Consider the following 19,914-nt stretch of genomic DNA (forward strand, 5'->3'; position numbering starts at 1 on the left):
TTCCAACCAACTGAACCACACCAGCCAGGGCCAGAATAGTACTTTTTGTGTAAAAATGTGGGGGTTGGGATTCAGAACATATATCAGAATGATGTGTATTTCCAAAGAGACATGGAAAGCTTAAACAAGAAACCAATAAAAATGTTTACTTATTGCCCTAGCTGGTTTGGCTCAGTGGATAGAACATCAGCCTGCGGACTAAGGGGTCCCAGGTTCAATTCCAGCCAAGGGCACATGCCTGGGTTGCAGGCTCGATCCCCACTAGGGGGCGTGCAGGAGGCAGCCATCAATGATTCTCTCTCATCATTGATGTTTCTCCATCCCTCTCTCCCTTCCTCTCTAAAATCAATAAAAATATATTTAAAAAAAAAAACAAAAAACAAGTTTATCTATGTGCGGTGAAGGGGGGTGGGATGGGCTGAAGATTTCTCAATATTTTTCTTTTCAATCACATAAATGTATCATCTATTCAAACATTAAAATAACATTTAAAAAATTAAGTCTTGTTCTCTTCTACAGTTTGAATTGTACTAATGGCCATTTTTATACCTGGCTACAATTGTTTTAGGTCAGTTAAAAATCCTTTTGATTGACACATGGTATGTAACATTATAGTATCTAGCTTTCTGGGTGAATTTGGGCTTCTCCCGTTCTCAATGCTCAGCCAAAGGCAGCCCTGGAAGAATGGATGGGGACAGGTGATAGCCACACTGAGCTCCCCAGCATCGCGGTGGCATCAGATCCAAGGCCTGATCCTCCTCAACCCACCAAAATTCTCAGAGACTTTGAGAGTGTGAACTCTGTCCCAGGATAGGTTCCTGGGTCAGAGACTGCGACACAGGCCTGGGTAGTCCCAGGTCCAGGCCACACAGAGGCTTTGCTGTCCCTCCAGCTCCACCCGGGGCCCCTCTAATAGTGGGGTGCAAGCTCACCTCTTTGGAGAGCCGTGTGAAGAGGTCGCCACCACGCAGAAAGTCCAGAATAAGATAGAGCTTGCCCTCGGTCTGGAAGGCTGGGGAGAGGGGAAAAGGCCATGGTGGAGCCAGCTGGGCCCGGCTGCTCTGCCCCCCACACCCTTGGCCTGCAAGGTGGCAGGTTGGCAATGTACAGGGAAGACAGCAGCCCATAGGCAAGGGCAAAGGCAGGCAGGTAGGGTGGGACTCAGGAAGGTCTGCAGTCTCACCATAGTGCAGCTTCACCACAAATGGGTGGTTCACATCGGCCAGGATGTCTCTCTCCATCTTGGTCCGAACACGGTCACGCACTGGCCAGGGGAGAAAGGAGGTCATTAAGTCTAGCCACTCCTAGCCCCTGGCAAAGAAGGGCTCTCTTTTCCTCCTGTTCCTCACATTTCATGACAGTGCCCAGGGCTGGGCCCTTGGTGCCCTGCCCAACACTCTGGCCCCATCTCCAACCATGCTCCATCAGGGCGAGTCAACCCAGCCAGTCTGAGCAACCCGCTCCTCTGTGTGCCCTCTGCCTTTGCCCCTAGGGCTCCTCCAGGGTATCTTCACTAGCCCCCTCTCTGCATAAAAATCCCCAATTTCAGTCCGGGGGTTGGTGAGAGTAGTCACTTAGGGAGCTACTTATAAAGGCAGATTCCTGGGGCCTCAAATTCAGACTCATGGGTCTGAGCAGACAGCCCCCACATACTTTTTTTTTTAAAAGACTAAATGTCCCGCCCGGCTGGTGTGGTTCAGTGGTTGAGCACTGCCCTATGAACCAGGTCACGGTTCAATTCCTGGTCAGGGCATATGCCCAGGTTGCGGGCTCGATCCCTGGTGTGGGGTGTGCAGAAGGCAACCAATCAATGATTCTCTCTCATCATTGATGTTTCTATCTCTCTCTCCCTCTCTCTCCCTCTCTGAAAGCAATAAAAATATATTTTTTAAAAAGTCCCTAGGCAATTCTGATCAACAGTTTCTTCTTTGACTCATTTTAGGCCTCACCTCCTCCAGGAAGTCTTCCTGAACTTGCCTAGCTGAGTTAGCAGTGCTCTGCTTTCCCCTCAGAGCACCTCTCACCCTCTGTTTTAATGTTTTTGTTTCCCTCACCAGACATGACAGGTACCATGCTGGAGTAAACTATTCCAGTCACCGTTTCCCAAATACGCCTTACATTTTCAAATTGCCCCTACAATTTAGCTCTGGCTAACACTTCCTCCTTCCTGGGGTCCCATTCCTTTCCTATTTTCAGTCTGGAGAACTCCCAACTCATCCTGCAAGGCACAGTTCAAATGGCTACTCTTTATGTGAGCCTAACCCCGCCCCCAGGAGGCTGCACCCCCCCCTTCCCTGAGATCCCTGGTCACAGCAATGAGTGCACCCCACTGCAGGGACTGCTCAGCCTCTCCAGCCCCTTCAAAGCAGGAACCAAGTCTTGTCATCTTTCTCTTCCCATGTGGCCCCCACCATCTATCCTAGGGAACGACTCCCACCCTAGCAGGCTGGCCTTGGGGCACCAAAGCTACATCATCCCACAGACAGCCCTTCATGGGCCGCAAGACCCGTAATGTCCCCAAGGCTAACACTTCCAAACCCTTTCTCCCCCATATCCTAGGCCCACTCCATCTGGTCGGTGGCTACACTAGCTCCCAGGCTGGTCAAAGAGTCACTGCCCAGCCCAAAGCCCATACCAACTGTCCTCATGCCCTTCCTAAGCCCGGAATTCTAGCCCTGCCTCAGGCTCCCCCTGAACCTCTCTGCCATCCATCTCTACGCCACTTCTTTGACTCAGCCTATCCTATCCACTCAGCTGCTTCTCACCCTTCTCCACCCGAGAGGTCTACCTCAGACTCTCCTAACACCATGAAGTAACTGCTGGCAGAAGGCTCTGCCCAAGCAACCTGACGCTGATATCTGAAGGCCCCCACCACAGATGCACTGCACACCCCACCTGCCTCCTTCCAGACATTCGCCTTCAGTTATGGTCATTGGCATTTGGTGTGGGGCATGGGGGTGGGGATGCAGTTAACCCCAGAAGTCTTTTCTTTTGAATGGACCCTGTCTTTTCCATAAGGTGTGGTGTGGGGTAAGGAGTGGCTGACCTCCTCCATCGGACGCAAGGCCCTGGAGAGCTGGTCTGTCTCCCTTGATCCTGTGCCCAGCCTGGATAAATAATTTTTATTTATTAATTTGAGAGAGAGAGGAAGGGAGGGGGGAGAAACATCGATCAGCTGCTCCACCATTCACGCACCCACTGGCTCCTACCTGCGCCTTGACCAGGGATGGAACCCGCAACCCTGGCACATCAGGATGATGCTCCAACCGAGCTCCCCGGCCAGGGCCCTCCACTCACCTTTCAGTGTTGCCTTCTTTAGTACCTTCATGGCATACAGGTGTCCACTGTCAGGCCGGGTGATCTTCCGCACCAGGAAGACCTGAGAAGGCAGTTGTGGGAAAAGTAGAGGAGCAGCTGGGGGTGGCCCAGCCCCCATCCTCCAGGTCTCGGGCTGACTTCTCATTTTCCCTGAGCCCCATGTTAACCTTTTGCCCTTCCTGGGTCCTAAGGTGACCTCTCGTCCTCCCTCAGATCCATCCACCCTTGCCCTCTGGTCCTCAGAGCCCCAAGGTGAGCTCTCATCCCCACCCCTGACATAACCAGTGCTGCCCGCCCAGGTGTGGGCTCAGGACTCACTTTGCCAAAGGATCCCTGGCCCAGAACCTTGAGCAGCTCGAAATGGGACGGGTCAGCCTTCTCAGAGCCAGCCTTGACGTGGTGCGTGATGGAGATCTCCTTGAGGACGCCCTCATCCTGACGGAGGGATAGAGTTGGTGGGCACGGTGGGCTCTCTCTGGGCAAGCACAGGGCATGGCCCCCTTCCAAGTCCACTCCCAGCAGACAGGGCCCTGCAAGGCCCAGAGAGATAACCACCCCGACGAGACCAGCCTCCAGACTCATCAATACCAAAGGGCTTCAAAGGCCAGGGAGGGTCAAACTCTCAAGGTGCAGGTCAGATGAGGCACTGCTCCTACTGCTCCTGATGCTCCGGCCCAAACGGAGGCCCAGGCATGGCCATGCTGAGCCAATCCCCGGTTCTGGCTGAGGCCCAGAGACCTGCCTCAGGTCCTCCCCTCCCCCTGCTGTAAAGGTTTTGGTTTTGCCACAATAGGAAGTAGGGTTTGTTCTCATACTGGGTTGGCAGAACTGGGTTTTTGTTCCTAGACAGGATGGATAACAGGATTCCACTGGCCGGAGAGACAAGGCTGAGATACATAGGGACCCACAAGTCATCAGCGACCAACCCAGTAAATGCCCATTTGGGTGGGCAGGAGCTAAGGCCAGAGACTCCATGCCCCACCCTCCCCAAGCTCCTTCATACAAATCTACCAGAAACCCCTCACCAGGTGGCAGTTGTTCTAGGACCCTCTGCCGTCCCTCCAATCTTCCGGTGTCACCCTGGAGCCCTGAAGTGCCTCCTCACTTCCCCAGGAAGCAAGTCTAGGCAGAGTCCAGTCACCCAGCAGGGCCAGGCCTGGGCTAGGAGAGCCCAGCTGAGGCCAAACTGGCTGCCTGGGCACCTGTTCCAAGGGCCTCAGCCAGGACAACTCATCCGGCCACACTCACCGAGTCCCGCCTGGGGCCAGAGCCAGGGCCAGGGGCAGGCAGAGAGGTCTGGCTGATCCTGGGCCGCTGCTTCCTGGGCATCCAGGGGAGCAGGGCCCACAGCCGCAGACGGGGCGGCTTGGGATCCTGCTCCATCCGCCCAGCAGGGCCAAGGCACCATGGCAGGAGCCGGCAGCCTCCAGGGCTGCCTTGGAGGTGGCCGGGCCCAAGGCGGATGTGCTGGGTGAGGGCGGGGGCTGGGGCTGGGCCTGCGCCGCCAATCACTCAGGGCCTGTGGTTTCCTAGTTCCAGGCCTACACCCTCCACCGCGTTCCCTTCCTCTCTCTCTGCCCCACTGCCTGAGGGCTGCCCTCTGGCCCTCCACCCTATTCTCCCTGTGGGCCTACATGCCAACCCAATTGCTGAGGAGTAGATAGGTGCCCAACAGGCAGAGACAGGCATAGAAGCAGATAAAGAAGGACACCCAACCAGCAGAGACCGGCACCCAACATGCAGAGGCAGATAAAGAGGGACACCCAGCAGGCAGAGACCGGCACCCAACAGGTGAAGATGAATGAATGTGGGCATCCAACAGGCAGAGACCAGAGGGCACACATGCCCAGCAGGCAGGGATGGACAGGCAGAGGTAGGAAGAACACATATCCAACAGGCAGAAGCAGGAGAGGACTCACACCTAACAGACAGAGGTGCACAGAGACTCATACCTAACAGGCGGAGGTGGTCAGAGATTCACACTAACAGGTGGAGGCAGGTGTGGACCCATCCAAGAGGCAAAGATGGATGGGGACATGAACCCAACAGGCAGAGACAGATGGGGACCCAACAGGCAGAGACAGATGGGGACGTACAGCCAACAGGTGGAGACAGATGGGGACACGTACTCAACAGGCAGAAACAGAAGAGGACCTGATCCAACAGACATCTAACACGTGACATGTGCCCAACAGGGAAAGCCAGGCCCTCACCAAGCAGTGACAGAGACAGGAGCCCAACAACAGAGGCAAGTGGGCAGCAGACAGAGACAGCCAGTCAGTGAGGCCCAAGCAGACAGACAGGTACCCAGGGCAGACACACAGGCAGCAAAGACAGCCAGGTACTCGGAACATCAGACCCTGGACTCAAAAGACAGAGCTCTGGTTCTTGCTGGTCTGCCTGGGGGAGAGGATGTCACCTGCAAACCCCTAGCACTTGGGAGGACAGTCGAGTATTTTAGGCAGACCCATCTCTGAGGACCTCCACGTCTGAGGGGGGACCAGGACTAAGACGGTGGGCTGAGAGGAGCATCTGAGTGCAATCTGACGACTTTGATTCTGATCCAAATATCCCAAAAGCTGTTATGCCCATTTAGGCACAGGAAACTGAGGCCTAGAGGACAGTGACTCACCCAGGCTCAAAGTGAAGTGGTGGCAGAACCCAAGTCCTTCCCCGGTTATTGCTATGCCTGCGGTTGGCAGGCCCCAAGTGCCAGGAAAGGGTGGGTAGGTAAGTCACCCAGAGCCATGGTCTCTCATCCAAGCCCGCCCCTCCCTCAGTACTAGGGTCAGTCCGGGAACTTCCCATTCCAGGTCTTGACCCCCAGAGGCCAGCCCCATGGTCATGGTGCACTGAACAGTCACAAAAAGCCGCAAGCTAATCAGGTCCGCGAATAGCCCTGGGTGGGACAGGCAGAGCCACACAGCAAACCCTGCCCACCCCACCCTGAGCCTCCACGTCTGTCTGTGACTGAGAACACTCCCTGAAGGCAGAGGCAGTCACCCGGAAACCCCAGGGGACAGAGCTACCCCCAAGCCCATTCCTTGCCCAGAGCGATGGTGACAGACACTGCTGGAGGCAGGCCAACCCTCTGCTCACCTTTCTGGGACAGGAGAGTGAGTCTCTCTCAACTCTGGAGAAATCTGCCGGGGTCTGCATGGTGGGGCTCACGCTGGTAGCCAGAGGGCCCCATTACTCCCCTTACTTCTGCTTTTTCAGCCTTCCTAGCACAGAAGGCAGGGTCCCTGACCCCCTCCTTCTCACTTCCCCCTCTGCAGGGAGGAGGGACAGAAGATGGGTCAGTCTCCCTTGCTGAGGAGGGAACACTGTAGACCCCAAGCCCATGACTATGGGGAGAGGGGGCAGGGACACACCCCTACTTGTCTCCTCTAATCCTAAGGAGGGGAGACTGGAACACAGACAGAGTCACAGGTGATAAGGCACTGACACAGTGGGCATCTAGGACCCACAAACATTCCTTGAGAGAATGAGGGGCAGAAGTCAGCAAGCCATGGGCTCTAACTGCCCCAGCCTACAGCACAGACACCTTCCCCCACAGTGACCGTTCCATGGCTAGGCCCACCCAAAACAACAGCCCACAGAGCAGGCACCACCATACTCAGCCCGGCCCTGAGGAGCCTGACAGTCCAGGGCTCTGGGATGGGCCAGGGGGCCGAAGGCCCTGGCAAGGACCCACAGAGGTCTGGGACGAGGAGCAGGTAGCCTGGGGCAGGGGTTGACCAGCCCAGCCCCCTTCCACGTGACCCTGCCACATCACTCACCCCAGTATACCCACAGGAACTGACACACACACACAAATACACACAGGCCGATGATCGGAAACCATTTCCACAGACATCCCCTATGTGGAAACACCCCCACGTACACACCGACTTCCCCTTCCAGTCCTCACAGAGCCTCTAATAAAGCAATCTGATGATGCCTGCTGGGCTTGTGAGATACCTCCTAGAGCAGTGGCTCTCAACCTTCTGGCCCTTTAAATACAGTTCCTCATGTTGTGACCCAACCATAAATTTTTTTCGTTGCTACTTCATAACTGTAATGTTGCTACTGTTATGAATCGTAATGTACATATCTGATATGCAGGATGGTCTTAGGCGACCCCTGTGAAAGGGTCGCTCGACTGCCAAAGGGGTCGCAACCCACAGGTTGAGAACCGCTGTCCTAGAGGCTTCTCACTGCACCCAGCTTCTTCAGGCAGTTTAGAGGTTCGGACAGGCCTCAGCCACCCCAACCCTTGAGTCCCTGAGAAGCAAAGGAAGATGATCTGTGGCGAGCAGGGTACAAGAAGGGGCAACAGGAAGGAAACGGTCTCAGAAGCGCCTTTGCTGAAGGCTATGTGCAGGGCCCGTGAGGCCTCTGGATGGCAGAAGGGTAGGACAGGCACCAGACCACATCCCTTGGTTCCTGCCCCATTCCCCCCTATAGATACTTCCTCTTATTTACTTCCTCCCACAAGGCAGCTGGGAGAGAAGACCAGAGACCCCGCCTGATCCCTGGTCCCTAGGGTCCTCACCCTGGGCCTCCCTCCACCAGCTACAGCCCAAGCCTACCTGCCAACTCCTGACCCTAACGCATATCAACAGCCCCTTCCCCAGTGGGCAGCATCAGCAGGGCTTCCCAGGCACTGCCCCTCCTGTAGGACAGATGTCCCCCAACTTGTCTCCCCAGCATGCCTCTGGGCAGGTGAGGAGGATTCCAGTTTCCAGGCATCCTTGATGGGGGAGCTGGCCTCAGGTACTAGGCCAGGACTGGCATGGAGTGACAATGAGAACTGTGCCTCCAAAAATTTACTGGAGTAAGGCTGTTCTTTCCTTCAGTCATTGCTGGTATGGATTCTGCCACACTCTGCATCTCAGTCTCATTTCAGAGATGAGGAAACTAAACTCAGAAAGTGACTTGGCCAAGGCCACACGGTTAGAAAGGGGGAGAGCTAACAGCAGAATCAAAGCCGACACTCCTCAGCATTTCATCACTGCCCTCCCTGCAAGGCCAGCCAGCGGCCTCCCATGTGGACATCACCCACAGCTCCTGGCGCCCTGCTCCATCCCCATGTCAGGAGCCACACACTAGGAAGCACACAGATTGAAGCGGATGCCGGCCTTGATCTCAGGTAGCTCCAAAAAATAAATACATGATAACAAAACACAACTGCCGGCGACAGAGCTACAGTTAGTGCTGTGGATGCCCAGAGGCAGTGACTATCTGCCTAGGGCAGTGACGGCGAACCTATGACACGCGTGTCAGAGGTGACACGCGAACTCATTTTTTGGTTGATTTTTCTTCGTTAAATGGCATTTAAATATATAAAATAAATATCAAAAATATAAGTCTTTGCTTTTCTATGGTTGCAAAGACCAAAAAATGTCTATATGTGACACGGCACCAGAGTTAAGTTAGGGTTTTTCAAAATGCTGACACGCCGAGCTCAAAAGGTTCACCATCACTGGCCTAAGGTGAGGTCTGAAAACCTTCCAGAGAGAAGGCAGTCCAGCAGGACCCTGAGGAGGAACAGGAGTTGGCCAGACAGAAAGGAGGAAAAAAAGGCACATCATGTAGAGCAGTGGTTCTCAACCTTTTGGCCCTTTAAACGCAGTTCCTCATGTAGTAACCTAACCATAAAATTATTTTCGTTGCTACTTCATAACTGTAATGTTGCTACTGTTATGAATCATAATGTACATATCTGATATGCAGGATGGTCTTAGGTGACCCCTGTGAAAGGGTCATTCGACCGCCAAAGGGGTCGCGACCCACAGGTTGAGAACCGCTGATGTAGAGAGATGGGGTGAAAAGAGGCTTGAGGCCAGGAGTGCAGGGAGGGAAGTTAAGAACTGCTCACTCACTAGCTGAGCGCTCCCAGGCAAACTCTCTCTCTAGCTGAGCCTCAGTTTCCTCCTCTGTAAAACAGAAGTTAAAACGAGATGTTGTTTCTAGAAGCAAAATGGGCCACAGAGGCAGAGGAACACAGTCAACAGAACTTCTCCCTAGCATCGTGGACAGTCTTCCTGCTGCAGTGTCTCCTCTGGGCAGGTAGAAGGGACAGAGCCCCGCCACAGGGTCCGAGGTGCTGGGAGGGTGGGCTACCTGCCCTGGCCAATCTAAGGGAAGTTCCCCCAACACCTGAGGCTCCCCAGGCTCCACAGAGTCCAGTCACATCCTGCCTGAGCTCCAGCCAGGGGCGCCAGAGGGACCGGAGGGATCAGGGTTTCATAAACAGGAAGAGAGGAGGGGAGGGGGGAGATGCTCAGCTCTCAAAATAGACCACAGGCACTTCAAAGGGGTCCAGCTCCGGAGATAGCCAGGGGAGGGGGCCTGGGGTGCCCAGTCTACCCCCAGGAAGGAAGGGAGGGTGAATGGAACCCCAGTGTGCCTGAGGACACCAGGTGCACCCTGGGTACTGAAAAGATCCAGGGAGCTCTCACCCTAGATTTTTGTCTACACTATGGCTGCTAAACCCCAAATCTCCCTTTCTGCTCAAAACTAATAAAATAAAACAAGTATTGAACACCAACATTGTGCCTCATACTTTGTTAGATTTTTAACATATACACATCCCATGCCCTCCTCTGGATAGCCTTGTACAGGAAAAGCATCTGGCCTCAGAGGAGCAAACCCCTCACCCAAGGTTATGACGCAAACAGGAAAGAGGGGCAGGATTCTGAACTCAGAATGCCTGACTCCCAAGTCCCCCTCCCACCTCTTCTCCTGGAAGACCCAGTTTTCTCTCCAAGTGCCCAAATCCTGCCTTTTGAGGCCCAGCCAAATGCCAGCGCTACAGGGAAGATGGCCTGGTCCTCTACAGCCCACCCAGTGTTTCTTCCTCTGCAACCCCTGGCAGTGATTGTCCATCTGATCCACGCTCAGTCCTAAGCTTAGGTGCCACTTGACATGCTCACATCACCCTGCCACTGAGAGAAATGTGCGCACTGGGAGGTGGTGCACTGCTCTGACCATTATGGGGCCTGGCACAGAATGGAAGTTCTGCATGCCTACAATCGTGTTCTTCCCCATCACAGTGCCCATCACATAGCTTTCCTGTCTCCACCTGCCCCCCTGAGAGCTCCCTGAGGGTGAGGATGTTGATTTCATTTTGGGTTTCCCCAGGGGCACAGCAGGGTGCCCTGAAAGTCTGATGAAGCAAATGATACACCAGCTCTTTGCCAGCTCATTCCACTACACAAAATGATGAGGCCCTGAACACAGACTGAGCGCCCCCTGGTGTTTGAGCCCAGAAGTGGGCACTGGGGATACTGTGACGTTCTGGGGCAACAGAGAAGATGGATGAGGAGGTTGCTAGGAATAATGGAAGTTGGGGGTCATAGGGGACCCAATGTTCTTCCTCTACAGCACTGAGTGTTCCCTGCGCTGGGAGGAGTGTGGTCAAGCAAGATCTGACTGACTACATTGCCCACCACCTATGTGACCTTGGGCCTCAATTTTCTCATCTGTAAAATGGGAATAATAACAATATCTACCTCCAGGGCTGTTGTGAAAACTAAAGGGAACGTTCCCAGTGTGGTGTTAGGTGTGTATTAAGCTCTTTCTCTTCCTTAAAGTGGTATTCGAGGCTCTCCCCACCCTCTCCATCTCCAGCCTCATCATCCCACACCAGAATTTTCTTCTCTAGAGCAGGAGTCATAGGCTTGGGATTAAATGTAGGTTACCTGACTGGGTAAGCTTCTGTCCTCTCCCTACCAGCCACTCTAACTCTTGGGATAAGAAGCTGTACTTACCACCAACATCCCCAAAGCTGCAACCCCAGAATCTTAGCTCCAAGATATGTACAGCCAGGTTCTTCCCTGGGCAGCTACTTCGTGGGAGGAGATTGTGCAGACATGGGGCTGAGCAAACCAAGGGGCCCAGTCCACATCACCTGCCTGGCTTCTGGTGGCCCAAGGTTGCCATAGTAACCACCAGAAGAGGAGGCAAGAGCCTATTTCTCTCACCCAGCCCTACCTCAAGCAGCTCAGCAACCTTATCTTAGGAGGCTGAGTCAAGACAAACATGGGGACCAGCCCTGGGTGTATCTCAAAGGTCGAGCCTATGGCAGGTCTGGTGCCCAGGCAGACTCAGGCTGGAGGGTGTGGCCACTAGTAAGAAGTGGAGCTGAGCAAGGCCTTGGGGCATTCATACTGCTGGTGCTGAAGTCACTGTGTACCAAGTAGTTACTGTCTCATGTTCTTCACATCACACCTATGGGTAGGCACTGTTATCCCCAGTTTACAATGAGGAAATTAAGACTCAGAAGGGAGAAGAAGAGCCCTGGCCAGGGTGGCTCAGTTGATTGAGCGCTATCCCATGCACCAAAGGGTCACCAGTTCGATTCCTGGTCAGAGCACATGCCCAGGTTGTGGGATCGATCCTCAGAGGGGGGCGTGCAGGAAGCAGCCAATCAATATTTCTCTCTCTCCCTTTCCCTCCCTCTCTCTTTAAAATAAGTAAAAACATTAAGGAAAAGGGGCGCTCGGCTGCAGTGGCTTAGTGGTTGAGCGTTGTCCTAATGAACCAGGAGGTTACGGTTTGATTCCCAGTCAGGATATATGCCTGGGTTTTGGACTCAATCCCCAGTGTGGGGCATGCAGGAGGCAGCCAGTCAGTGATTCTCTCTGATCATTGATATATATATATATATATATCTCCCTTCCTCTTTAAAATCAATAAAATATATATAAAAAGGGGGAGAACACAGCTCTGTGGCCCCTCACAATTGGGTATAGGAGAACCCAGGGGAAGCAGAGACAGCAGAGGTGAGGGAACAGCCTCATGTTGGGAGTTGGGAGCCCTGAGAAATGGTCTGTGTGCCCATTTCTCTAGCATCACATGCCCAGATGATTCCAGGCCCTTGTCAGGCCTACCTGACCTGAGCCTCTCCCCACACCCCTTCAGCCCTCTCCTCACAGTCAGCCCAGATGCCAAGAGTAAATAAACTAAGGAAGTGCCCTAGCCTGGGTGACGGGTAACCAGAGTTCTAGCATGGATTCTGCTCTGGCCCTGTCTGGGCCACTGTCCTCTCACCTAAGAAACTGGAAGGTTGGAGCAACTGATCTCCATGCACAGGGTTGCCTCGGGGATTAACTGGGACCAGAGAAGAAAGGCTGAGCTGGGAAAGAGGGGAGAGGCCAGGACTCTCACACCCAGGTGGGCTGCGGGCAGGCCTCCCTCCCTCCTCCTCCATGGCCAGGCACACAGTGCCCCCCTCACAGAACTTGGCCCAGGATGCTAGCCCTGGCCCTCACCTTGGATGACTGAAGGCCAGCTTCTTCCCCAGGTGCCTGTCCATTCTGGAAAAGAGAAGAGAGATTACAGAACATTGTCAGGGTTTATCAGCGTGGGACAGAGCAAAGATAGACCCGTGGGTCCCCCCATCCTTGGCTGTTTCAGGAGGACTTGGAGGTGGGGCAGGAGTTCTGAATGGGTCTCCCAACTCCACTTGCACAGTGAGAGCACAGGTGCCAAGCCCTCCTGCAACAGCCTCTCACCATCCAGGTAGTGCATTTCTCGAAACTCCCTCCCTCAACTCTCTGCCCGGCCAACATCTATCTTTGAAGGCCCAGATTAGATGTCACCTCCTCCCAATGCCAGTTCTGCCAGAGACAAACTATAACTTTGTACCAATTGCAAACAGCCTTGGTTTCCTGATCTGTAATATGTGGGTAATTATAGCCACTTCCCAGAGATGCTGCAAGGGTAGAAAGAGACGAAGTCTGGGAAATATCCAGCCCAGAGACAGTGGCTACTCTGGTCCTGCCCCCTCTGAGACCCCTATCCTGCCAGGCAGAACCACTACTGGCTCACTCTGCCCCCACATTCCTTCATTGTACCACTTGTCACATTGCAAAAACTATTTTTAAAAAAATATTGTTATTGATTTCAAAGAGGAAGGGAGAGGGAGAAAGAGATAGACACATCAGTGATGACAGAGAATCATTGATCAGCTGCGTCCTGCATGCCCCCCGCTGGGGATGGAGCCCACAACCCAGGCATGTGCCCTGACGGGGAATCGAAGCATGGCCTCATGGTTCAGAGGTTGATGCTCAACTACTGAGCAACACCAGCTGGGCTGCAAAGACTATTTACACACAGGCCTGCCCTTCCGAATAAATGGGAGTGCCAGGAGGGCAGCAATTAGGGCTCCATGCTAACAGCTGCTCTCTTCCAAGCCCCTCCCACATGTCTAGCACTGGGCTCAGTGCCTCACACCTATGGCATCATTAAATCCTCATGACCTGACCGAAACTGGTTTGGCTCAGTGGATAGAGCATCGGCCTTCGGACTGAGGGGTCCCAGGTTCGGTTCCAGTCAAGGGCGTGTACCTGGGTTGCGGGCACATCCCCAGTAGGAGATGTGCAGGAGGCAGCTGATCGATGTTTCTCTCTCATCGATGTTTCTGGCTCTCTATCTCTCTCCCTTCCTCTCTGTAAAAAATCAATAAAATATATATTTTTTAAAAATCCTCATGACCTGAGAGGGAAGCCCTAGCCCCATTTGGCAGAGGAAAAAATTGAGGCCAAGGGGCCTAGTAACGACACCTAAGGTCACACAACTGGTAAGTGGGGATTCAAATTCTGGTCTCTGACGCCCAGGAGATGCTCCAAAGAGTCTATTAAAGAGCAGCCCACATCCCAGGCAGGGAACTTCCTGCAGAGGGGTGGACACTGGAGTCAATCTCTGAGCAGTCCTGCCTGCTTTTTCCAGTCCCCAGACTTCACACTCAGGTGGGCATTATTCACCCTAGGGCAAGCATGTCAAACTCGTGGCCGACGGGCTGCATGCCTTGTTTATTTAAATAAACGAGTTTGACATATTTGCCCAGCCTATAGTATACCAAACCCAGCCCAGTCCTGTGATACAAGGTGATTACTTTTATCTGGAACTTGGGGAGCTGAATGGAGCTGTCCCCACTCTTCCTTGCACAGCAAGAGTGTGGTGAGGCAGACAGAGGCTCCTAATAGCTAGGAAGACCCAGCCGAGGGCAGGTCAGGACTTTGAAGTCAGTGGCTGGGTCCACAGGGCAGCTGTGGCTTTGCTTGGCAGCAGCAGGCACAGCTGTGTTCTGCCCATTACATAATCTCCCTGCCCCTGGAACAGCTTCCCTCCGCCACTTTCAGGACATCCTGCCTCCTGAGCCCCTTTAATGCCCCTAATCCTCCCTAGGGCCAGTGTTCTGCAGGCCTCTCCACACGCACATACACATACATGCTGTCATCTCTCAGCCGCCTGGGGAGAAGGGCCAAGTTGATCAGGGCCCAGGAGGAGGCAGGATGCATCTGTAGCTTGAGCTCCACTTCACCCAACAGTCTAGCCAGCCGTGGGCAAACTACGGCCCGCGGGCTGAATCCGGCCCGTTCGGCTGTTCTATCCGGCCCGCGGAGCCGACAGAACGGAGGGTTCTCTTGCTCTCCCCTCCGCTCCTTCACCAGCAGCAGTGTTAACATGTATTAGTTCACACAAACACTCCATCCATGCTTTTGTTCCGGCCCTCCAGTCCAGTTTAAGAACCCATTGTGGCCCTCGAGTCAAAAAGTTTGCCCAACCCTGGCTAGACTCTTGATAGAATTCCCACAGATGTCTCAACAGCCTACACACAGCTCCTTGCCCAACCTTCCCCCATTCAAATCTTCAACCTTCGTAAAACTCAGCTGTGATCATTGCACTTGAGCCATTAATTTCCTCGGTCACTCACTCACTACTTATTGAGAACCTGCTATGTATTAGGCCCCAAACCCTTCCATGTCTTCCCACTGCCTGCAGAATACAGTCCCAGCTCCCTGGCACAGCTTTTGAAGCTATCATTTCTAACTACCCAACACAAGTGATTAAGAACATGGGTTCAGGCCTGGCCAGCGTGGCTCAGTGGTTGAGTGTCGACCTATGAACCAGGAGGTCACGGTTCGATTCCCAGTCAGGGCACATGCCTGGATTGTGGGCTCGATCCCCAGTGTGGGGCATGCAGGACACAGCCAATCAATGATCCTTTCTCATCATTGATGTTTCTCCCTCTTTCTTCCTCTCTGAAATCAACAAAAATATATTTAGAAAAAAATAAAAAAGAACATGGGCTCTGGAACCTAACCTTGTGGGTTCAAATTCTGTATTCCGTGCCACCTACATCACCCTGAGGTTACTTCATTTCCTAGGGCTTCAGGCCTCATCTGTGAAATGGGGACAACAGTAGTGTGCCACATCGGGTGGCTGTAAGAGGCAAACAAAATAGTCTATAAATATCTGTCCCTGGCAGGCATGGACTGGGTCCATAAACAATAGTCATCATTATTCTGAAGCTAAACTGAACGACCTGAAACCCTGGACCGGCCAGCTTATTTCATGCTGCTGAGCATTCGCATGATGGCTCACTTCTTCTACCAAGAAAACCTTTCCTGCCTTGTCACTCTGGCTAATTCCCAGGCTTCTCCCAGGACTCACTTCAAATGCCATCTCTTCTGTCCACACAGCCTCGAGTGCTTTCCTCACTCCTCTGCATCCCACAGCACTGAGGAAGTTGCAGGTTAACTCAGAAAGGAGCCCTGGCTTGTCTGTCATCATATCCTTGACACCCAGCTCAAGATAAAGCACGTAGTACGTCAGATCAAAGCTCAACCCAGCAAAGAGAGCAGGGAGCCCAGAATAGGCTCTTTTACTCCCATTTTCCAGACAAGGCTCAGGAAGTGAAGGGACCCACTGAGGTCCCTCGGTTAGCAGGCAACGGACATGGGGCCATAACGCAAAGTCCCCTCCCAAATGAGGGAGGGGAGGAGGCAGTGGGTATACCCAGAGGTGTGGGCTTACTGAGCAGTGACCTGGGTGCTTCAGGGGACCCACAGGCCCTGTGTGGCTGCTTCCAGTCCCAGGGTCTCTGGCCTGGGTGCATCCTCATGGAACCCCACATCTGTAAGAGCTGATACATAAAGTCTCTAGAAGGAAATGGCAGCCCTGGAGAAAAGACTAGGAGTACAAAAAAGACCACAGGTGAGCTTCCCCCTCAGCCAGGGTCCACACAGGGAAGACAGGGTTCATTTGTCCTGACCTGACTGCTGCATGGATGGCAGAAAGAACACAGCTCGGCAGCCACAAAGATACAGCTGCTAATCCTAGCTCTGCCAGCCACTCACTCCAACCTTGGGTCTGTCACATCATTTCTCTGGGCCTCTGTTCCTTCATCTATACCATGAAAGCAGGTCTGTCTTATACACAGCTGCATCCTGTTGCTTGGAATAGTACTTGTCACATGATAAGTGCTCAATAAATATTTGCTGAATGAATGAATGAATGAATGGAAGGGGACAATGATGCTGACCTTGCAGAATACTGAATGAAGGACCTTGTCTAAAAGGTCTGGTACAGCTGCCCTGGCCAGGTGGATAAGTTGGTTTAGGAGCATCGTCCTGTACATCAAAAGGTTGCGGGTTTGATTCCCGGTCAGGGCACATACCTAGGTTGTAGGTTCAGTCCCTGGTCGGGGTGCATATGGGGTGGGGAAGGGGCGAGGGCAGCCAATTGATGTTCCTCTCTCACAATGATGTTTCTTTCTCTCTCTCTCAAATCAATAAAAATATATTCTTGCCCCAGCCGGTTTGGCTCAGTGGATAGAGTGTGGGCCTGCGGATTGAAGGGTCCTGGGTTCGAACCCAGTGAAGGGCACATGCCTGGGTTGTGGGCTCAATCCCCAGTGTGGGGCGTGCAGGAGGCAGCTGATTAATGATTCTCTCTCATAATTGATGTTTCTATCTCTCTCTCCCTCTCCCTTCCTCTCTGAAATTAATAAAAATATATTTAAAAAATAAAAACATATTCTGGGGTGAAGACTTTTTTAAAAAGTCTGATACAGGAAGGGCCCTTCAGCTTCGTAAGAAGATGGAGATCCACCCTCCTCCCTCTTTCTCAAAGAGCATTGTTCATGGGGACAGTTGCCCAGGGTCCCCAACCATTGTACCCTTTCCCAAGAAGTCAGAGATAGGCTCTAAGAGGCAATCTTCCGTCCCACTCAAGCAGCTCTGTTTTGGGAAGAAGGGCCCAGGGCAGCGTCTGGAAAAGCCAGGCAGCAGATGGACAAAGACAGCACGTGCCCCGCAGGCAGGAAGCAGCCCCAGGAGCTGGGTTCAGAGCCCAGCATTGGCAGCTCTGCCCGATGCTGGAGGCTGGGGGCCAGCCAGGTGCCAGGGCTGGCTGGCACAATCCATCCTCGGCAAAGGCTGGACAGGGGCTTTTCAGGATGAGGAGTCTGCCAACATCCGGAGCCTCTCTCGGAGAACCTTCCACCTGGGCCAGTTTGATCCCAACCCTTCCCCATCCTTGAGCCTCCCCACACTTGAGAGACCTGGGTTCCAGTACTAACTCTGACATACATTCATAGGCCAGTTCTTTCTGAGTTCAGTTGTCTCATATGAAAATGGGGGTAATATTCCCGACCTTGAGAAGTTGTTATGAGAGTTATTTAAATATGAGAATTAATTATGAAGCAGGGTGGGCGGCACACAGTAAAGCTCTGTAGATGGCAGGGCTGGGCCTGGGGACAAGGTTACTTCTTTCAGCAAAGTCAGGGAAGGCCCAGGCAGAATCCTCCCCACACTTCCAATGAGTTTGCTCCACCTGGGCCACACCCTGAGCCAGGCCCTGCCTCCCAGCAGCCCATTTTCAGCAGCGTCATTGGGAGGGCAGGGCAGTCCAGATCCCAGGCCTCTACCAAATACCCCCACCAGCCCCTTGTCTATCTCCTGCCCAGCCAGGAGCCAGAGGCAGTGCCTATACCTGCAGGTCAGGCTGCTGTATCACTTACATGTCACCTGGGCTAAGAACAGGGAGGCCCTGTTCTCCGGTGAGAACAGCCCAACCCATGCCCTGGCTGCCCCATGGCTCTTGTTACCCAAACAATAACATCCATTTGCCTGGCACCTCCACGGAGCGGGGGAGGGGGAGAATGGACAGCAGTACCCAGGGCTCTGCACCCAGGAAGCAGAAGCAAAACCCCAGTCCTGGCCACTGAAGAAACAGGAGGCCCCGAGAGGCTAAGGACTAACTAAGGGTCACACAGCATTTCCAAGGTAAAGCTCCTGGAGAAATCATTTCCCCGCCCCCCATTCACTTCCTGCCCCAATCCCAGGAACTAAGCCAGTTTTCTCCTTTCACAGAGTTCACATGCAGTAGGTACTCAAAACTGAGTTGAGTTTCCTATTAAAAACCTGGCCCCTGATTAAGCTGGCCCCTGCCCCAGGATTCCCTAAGGAAAGCAGGAAGTTTGTGCCCTGGACTGGGAATCAGGCTCCTAGGTGTCTGCCCTCCCTATCTCCAAGGTAAATCCTCGAGTTAAGTTCCTCCCTGGCCTCTCCCAATCTACCACCTCTAGAAAGGCCAAGGTTACAGGGGGGTGGAATCCACCTCAGGGCGCCCTCTCCAGACCCTAGTGACCCAGACCTGGGGTAGTGGGGGAGGAGTAATAGGGGATGCAGAGGGTAGTGTAAGGTGAGTCAGCGAGAGAGAACTTCCAAGAGCATGCCGGGCCTGCAAAAACCCTGTGGCAGGGATCCCAGAGCAATTTACTCCAAATTGCGCCTTCAGGTTGCTTACCTAATCCTGCCTCACCCACCCTCCAACAGCCAGTGTCAGCCATGACCATCCCTTTAAAGGGGCAGCACACCTTGGATGCTGGGGACCAAGGGTTCTCACTCTGATCTCAACCTGTGACCCTGAGAGACAGGGCCCTTGGTGGGGGCCCCAGGTAAGAGAGGGCAGAGAAGGGAACCTAGGCAGGGGGAGTCGCCTTGGCTCCTGGGCTCAGTGAGGTCTTCTCACCCTCCCTTCACATCCCCTCATCTCCTTCGGAAAGGGAGAACCACCAGCCTCCCAACTTGAGGCTGCAGAGAAAATTTTCTTGACCTGTTGGTTCAGGGGCTTGACCTTGACCCTGGGGTCAAAGGGCACAGGAAGAGCTGGCCTCCAGCATGCTTAGGGCCTGGCACCACACAATCCTCAGAGCAGGGGAGGAGCTGCTTCTGGGAGAGGCTAGGCTGGCAGAGGCCAAACTCTCCACGGGCCCAGGGGCCTTGCCCATGGGAGGGGGCACCAGAGGGCAGCAGGCACCAAGGTCCTCCCCTTTCCAGGAATAATCTTCACAAGGTCGAAGAGCTTTTCCCACTCTCTTCTCCACAATCTGGGGCAGGGGACGCTGGTGTCCTCTGGCCCTAGCCTCGGGGCAAAGAAAACCAAGAGTTTCAGTCCCAGACCAGCGGTGTCACCTCACATCCCGTAACTGCCAAGGGTCAAGAAGGACAATCCTGCTAGGGTCCGCAGTGGAGAAGCGGGGAGGGGGAGGGCGCTGGGAGACGTCAAGGAGAAGTGGGGGGCGGAGGGGGCCATGATCCTCGTCTCATAGAATCCCAGACATCAGGCACCCCGGCCCTGCCCGTCTGCGCTAATGGAGGAAGCCCCGACAGCTCCCGGCATGGGTCCTAGGTGTGCGGTGCGAGGGAGGCCAGGGCTCAGCGCCCCACCGGATCCCCTCTCCGGCGCTTGGCGGAACCGTCCTTCTCTTGCACACACCCGAGGCAGAGGGGGGTGGAGCTGAAGAAGGGGCAAGGG

At 53.8% G+C, this 19,914-nt stretch overlaps 1 protein-coding gene across 5 annotated transcripts in view; it reads right to left on the minus strand.

Annotated features, from left to right (window-relative positions):
- Positions 1-12,623, minus strand: part of RPS6KA1 (ribosomal protein S6 kinase, 90kDa, polypeptide 1) — a 32,802-nt gene extending 20,179 nt beyond the window's left edge. The window contains exons 1-5 of one of the 5 annotated variants that reach the window (XM_006777498.2): positions 12,579-12,623; positions 3,637-3,753; positions 3,298-3,379; positions 1,184-1,264; positions 933-1,012 (exon numbers count right to left, since the gene is read on the minus strand). In XM_006777498.2, the coding sequence (XP_006777561.1) occupies positions 933-1,012; positions 1,184-1,264; positions 3,298-3,328 (192 nt within the window). In that variant the 5' untranslated portion in view covers positions 3,329-3,379; positions 3,637-3,753; positions 12,579-12,623. Of the gene's footprint in view, positions 1-932; positions 1,013-1,183; positions 1,265-3,046; positions 3,108-3,297; positions 3,380-3,636; positions 3,754-4,566; positions 4,746-6,417; positions 6,512-12,578 lie in introns of those variants that run through there. The other 4 variants (XM_006777497.2, XM_006777496.2, XM_015557256.1 and 1 more) reach the window with 4 other exon arrangements.
- Between the last annotated feature and the right edge of the window lie 7,291 nt (positions 12,624-19,914).

This window comes from Myotis davidii, unplaced genomic scaffold (assembly GCF_000327345.1).
Source record: "Myotis davidii unplaced genomic scaffold, ASM32734v1 scaffold149, whole genome shotgun sequence".
Lineage (NCBI taxonomy): Eukaryota > Metazoa > Chordata > Mammalia > Chiroptera > Vespertilionidae > Myotis > Myotis davidii.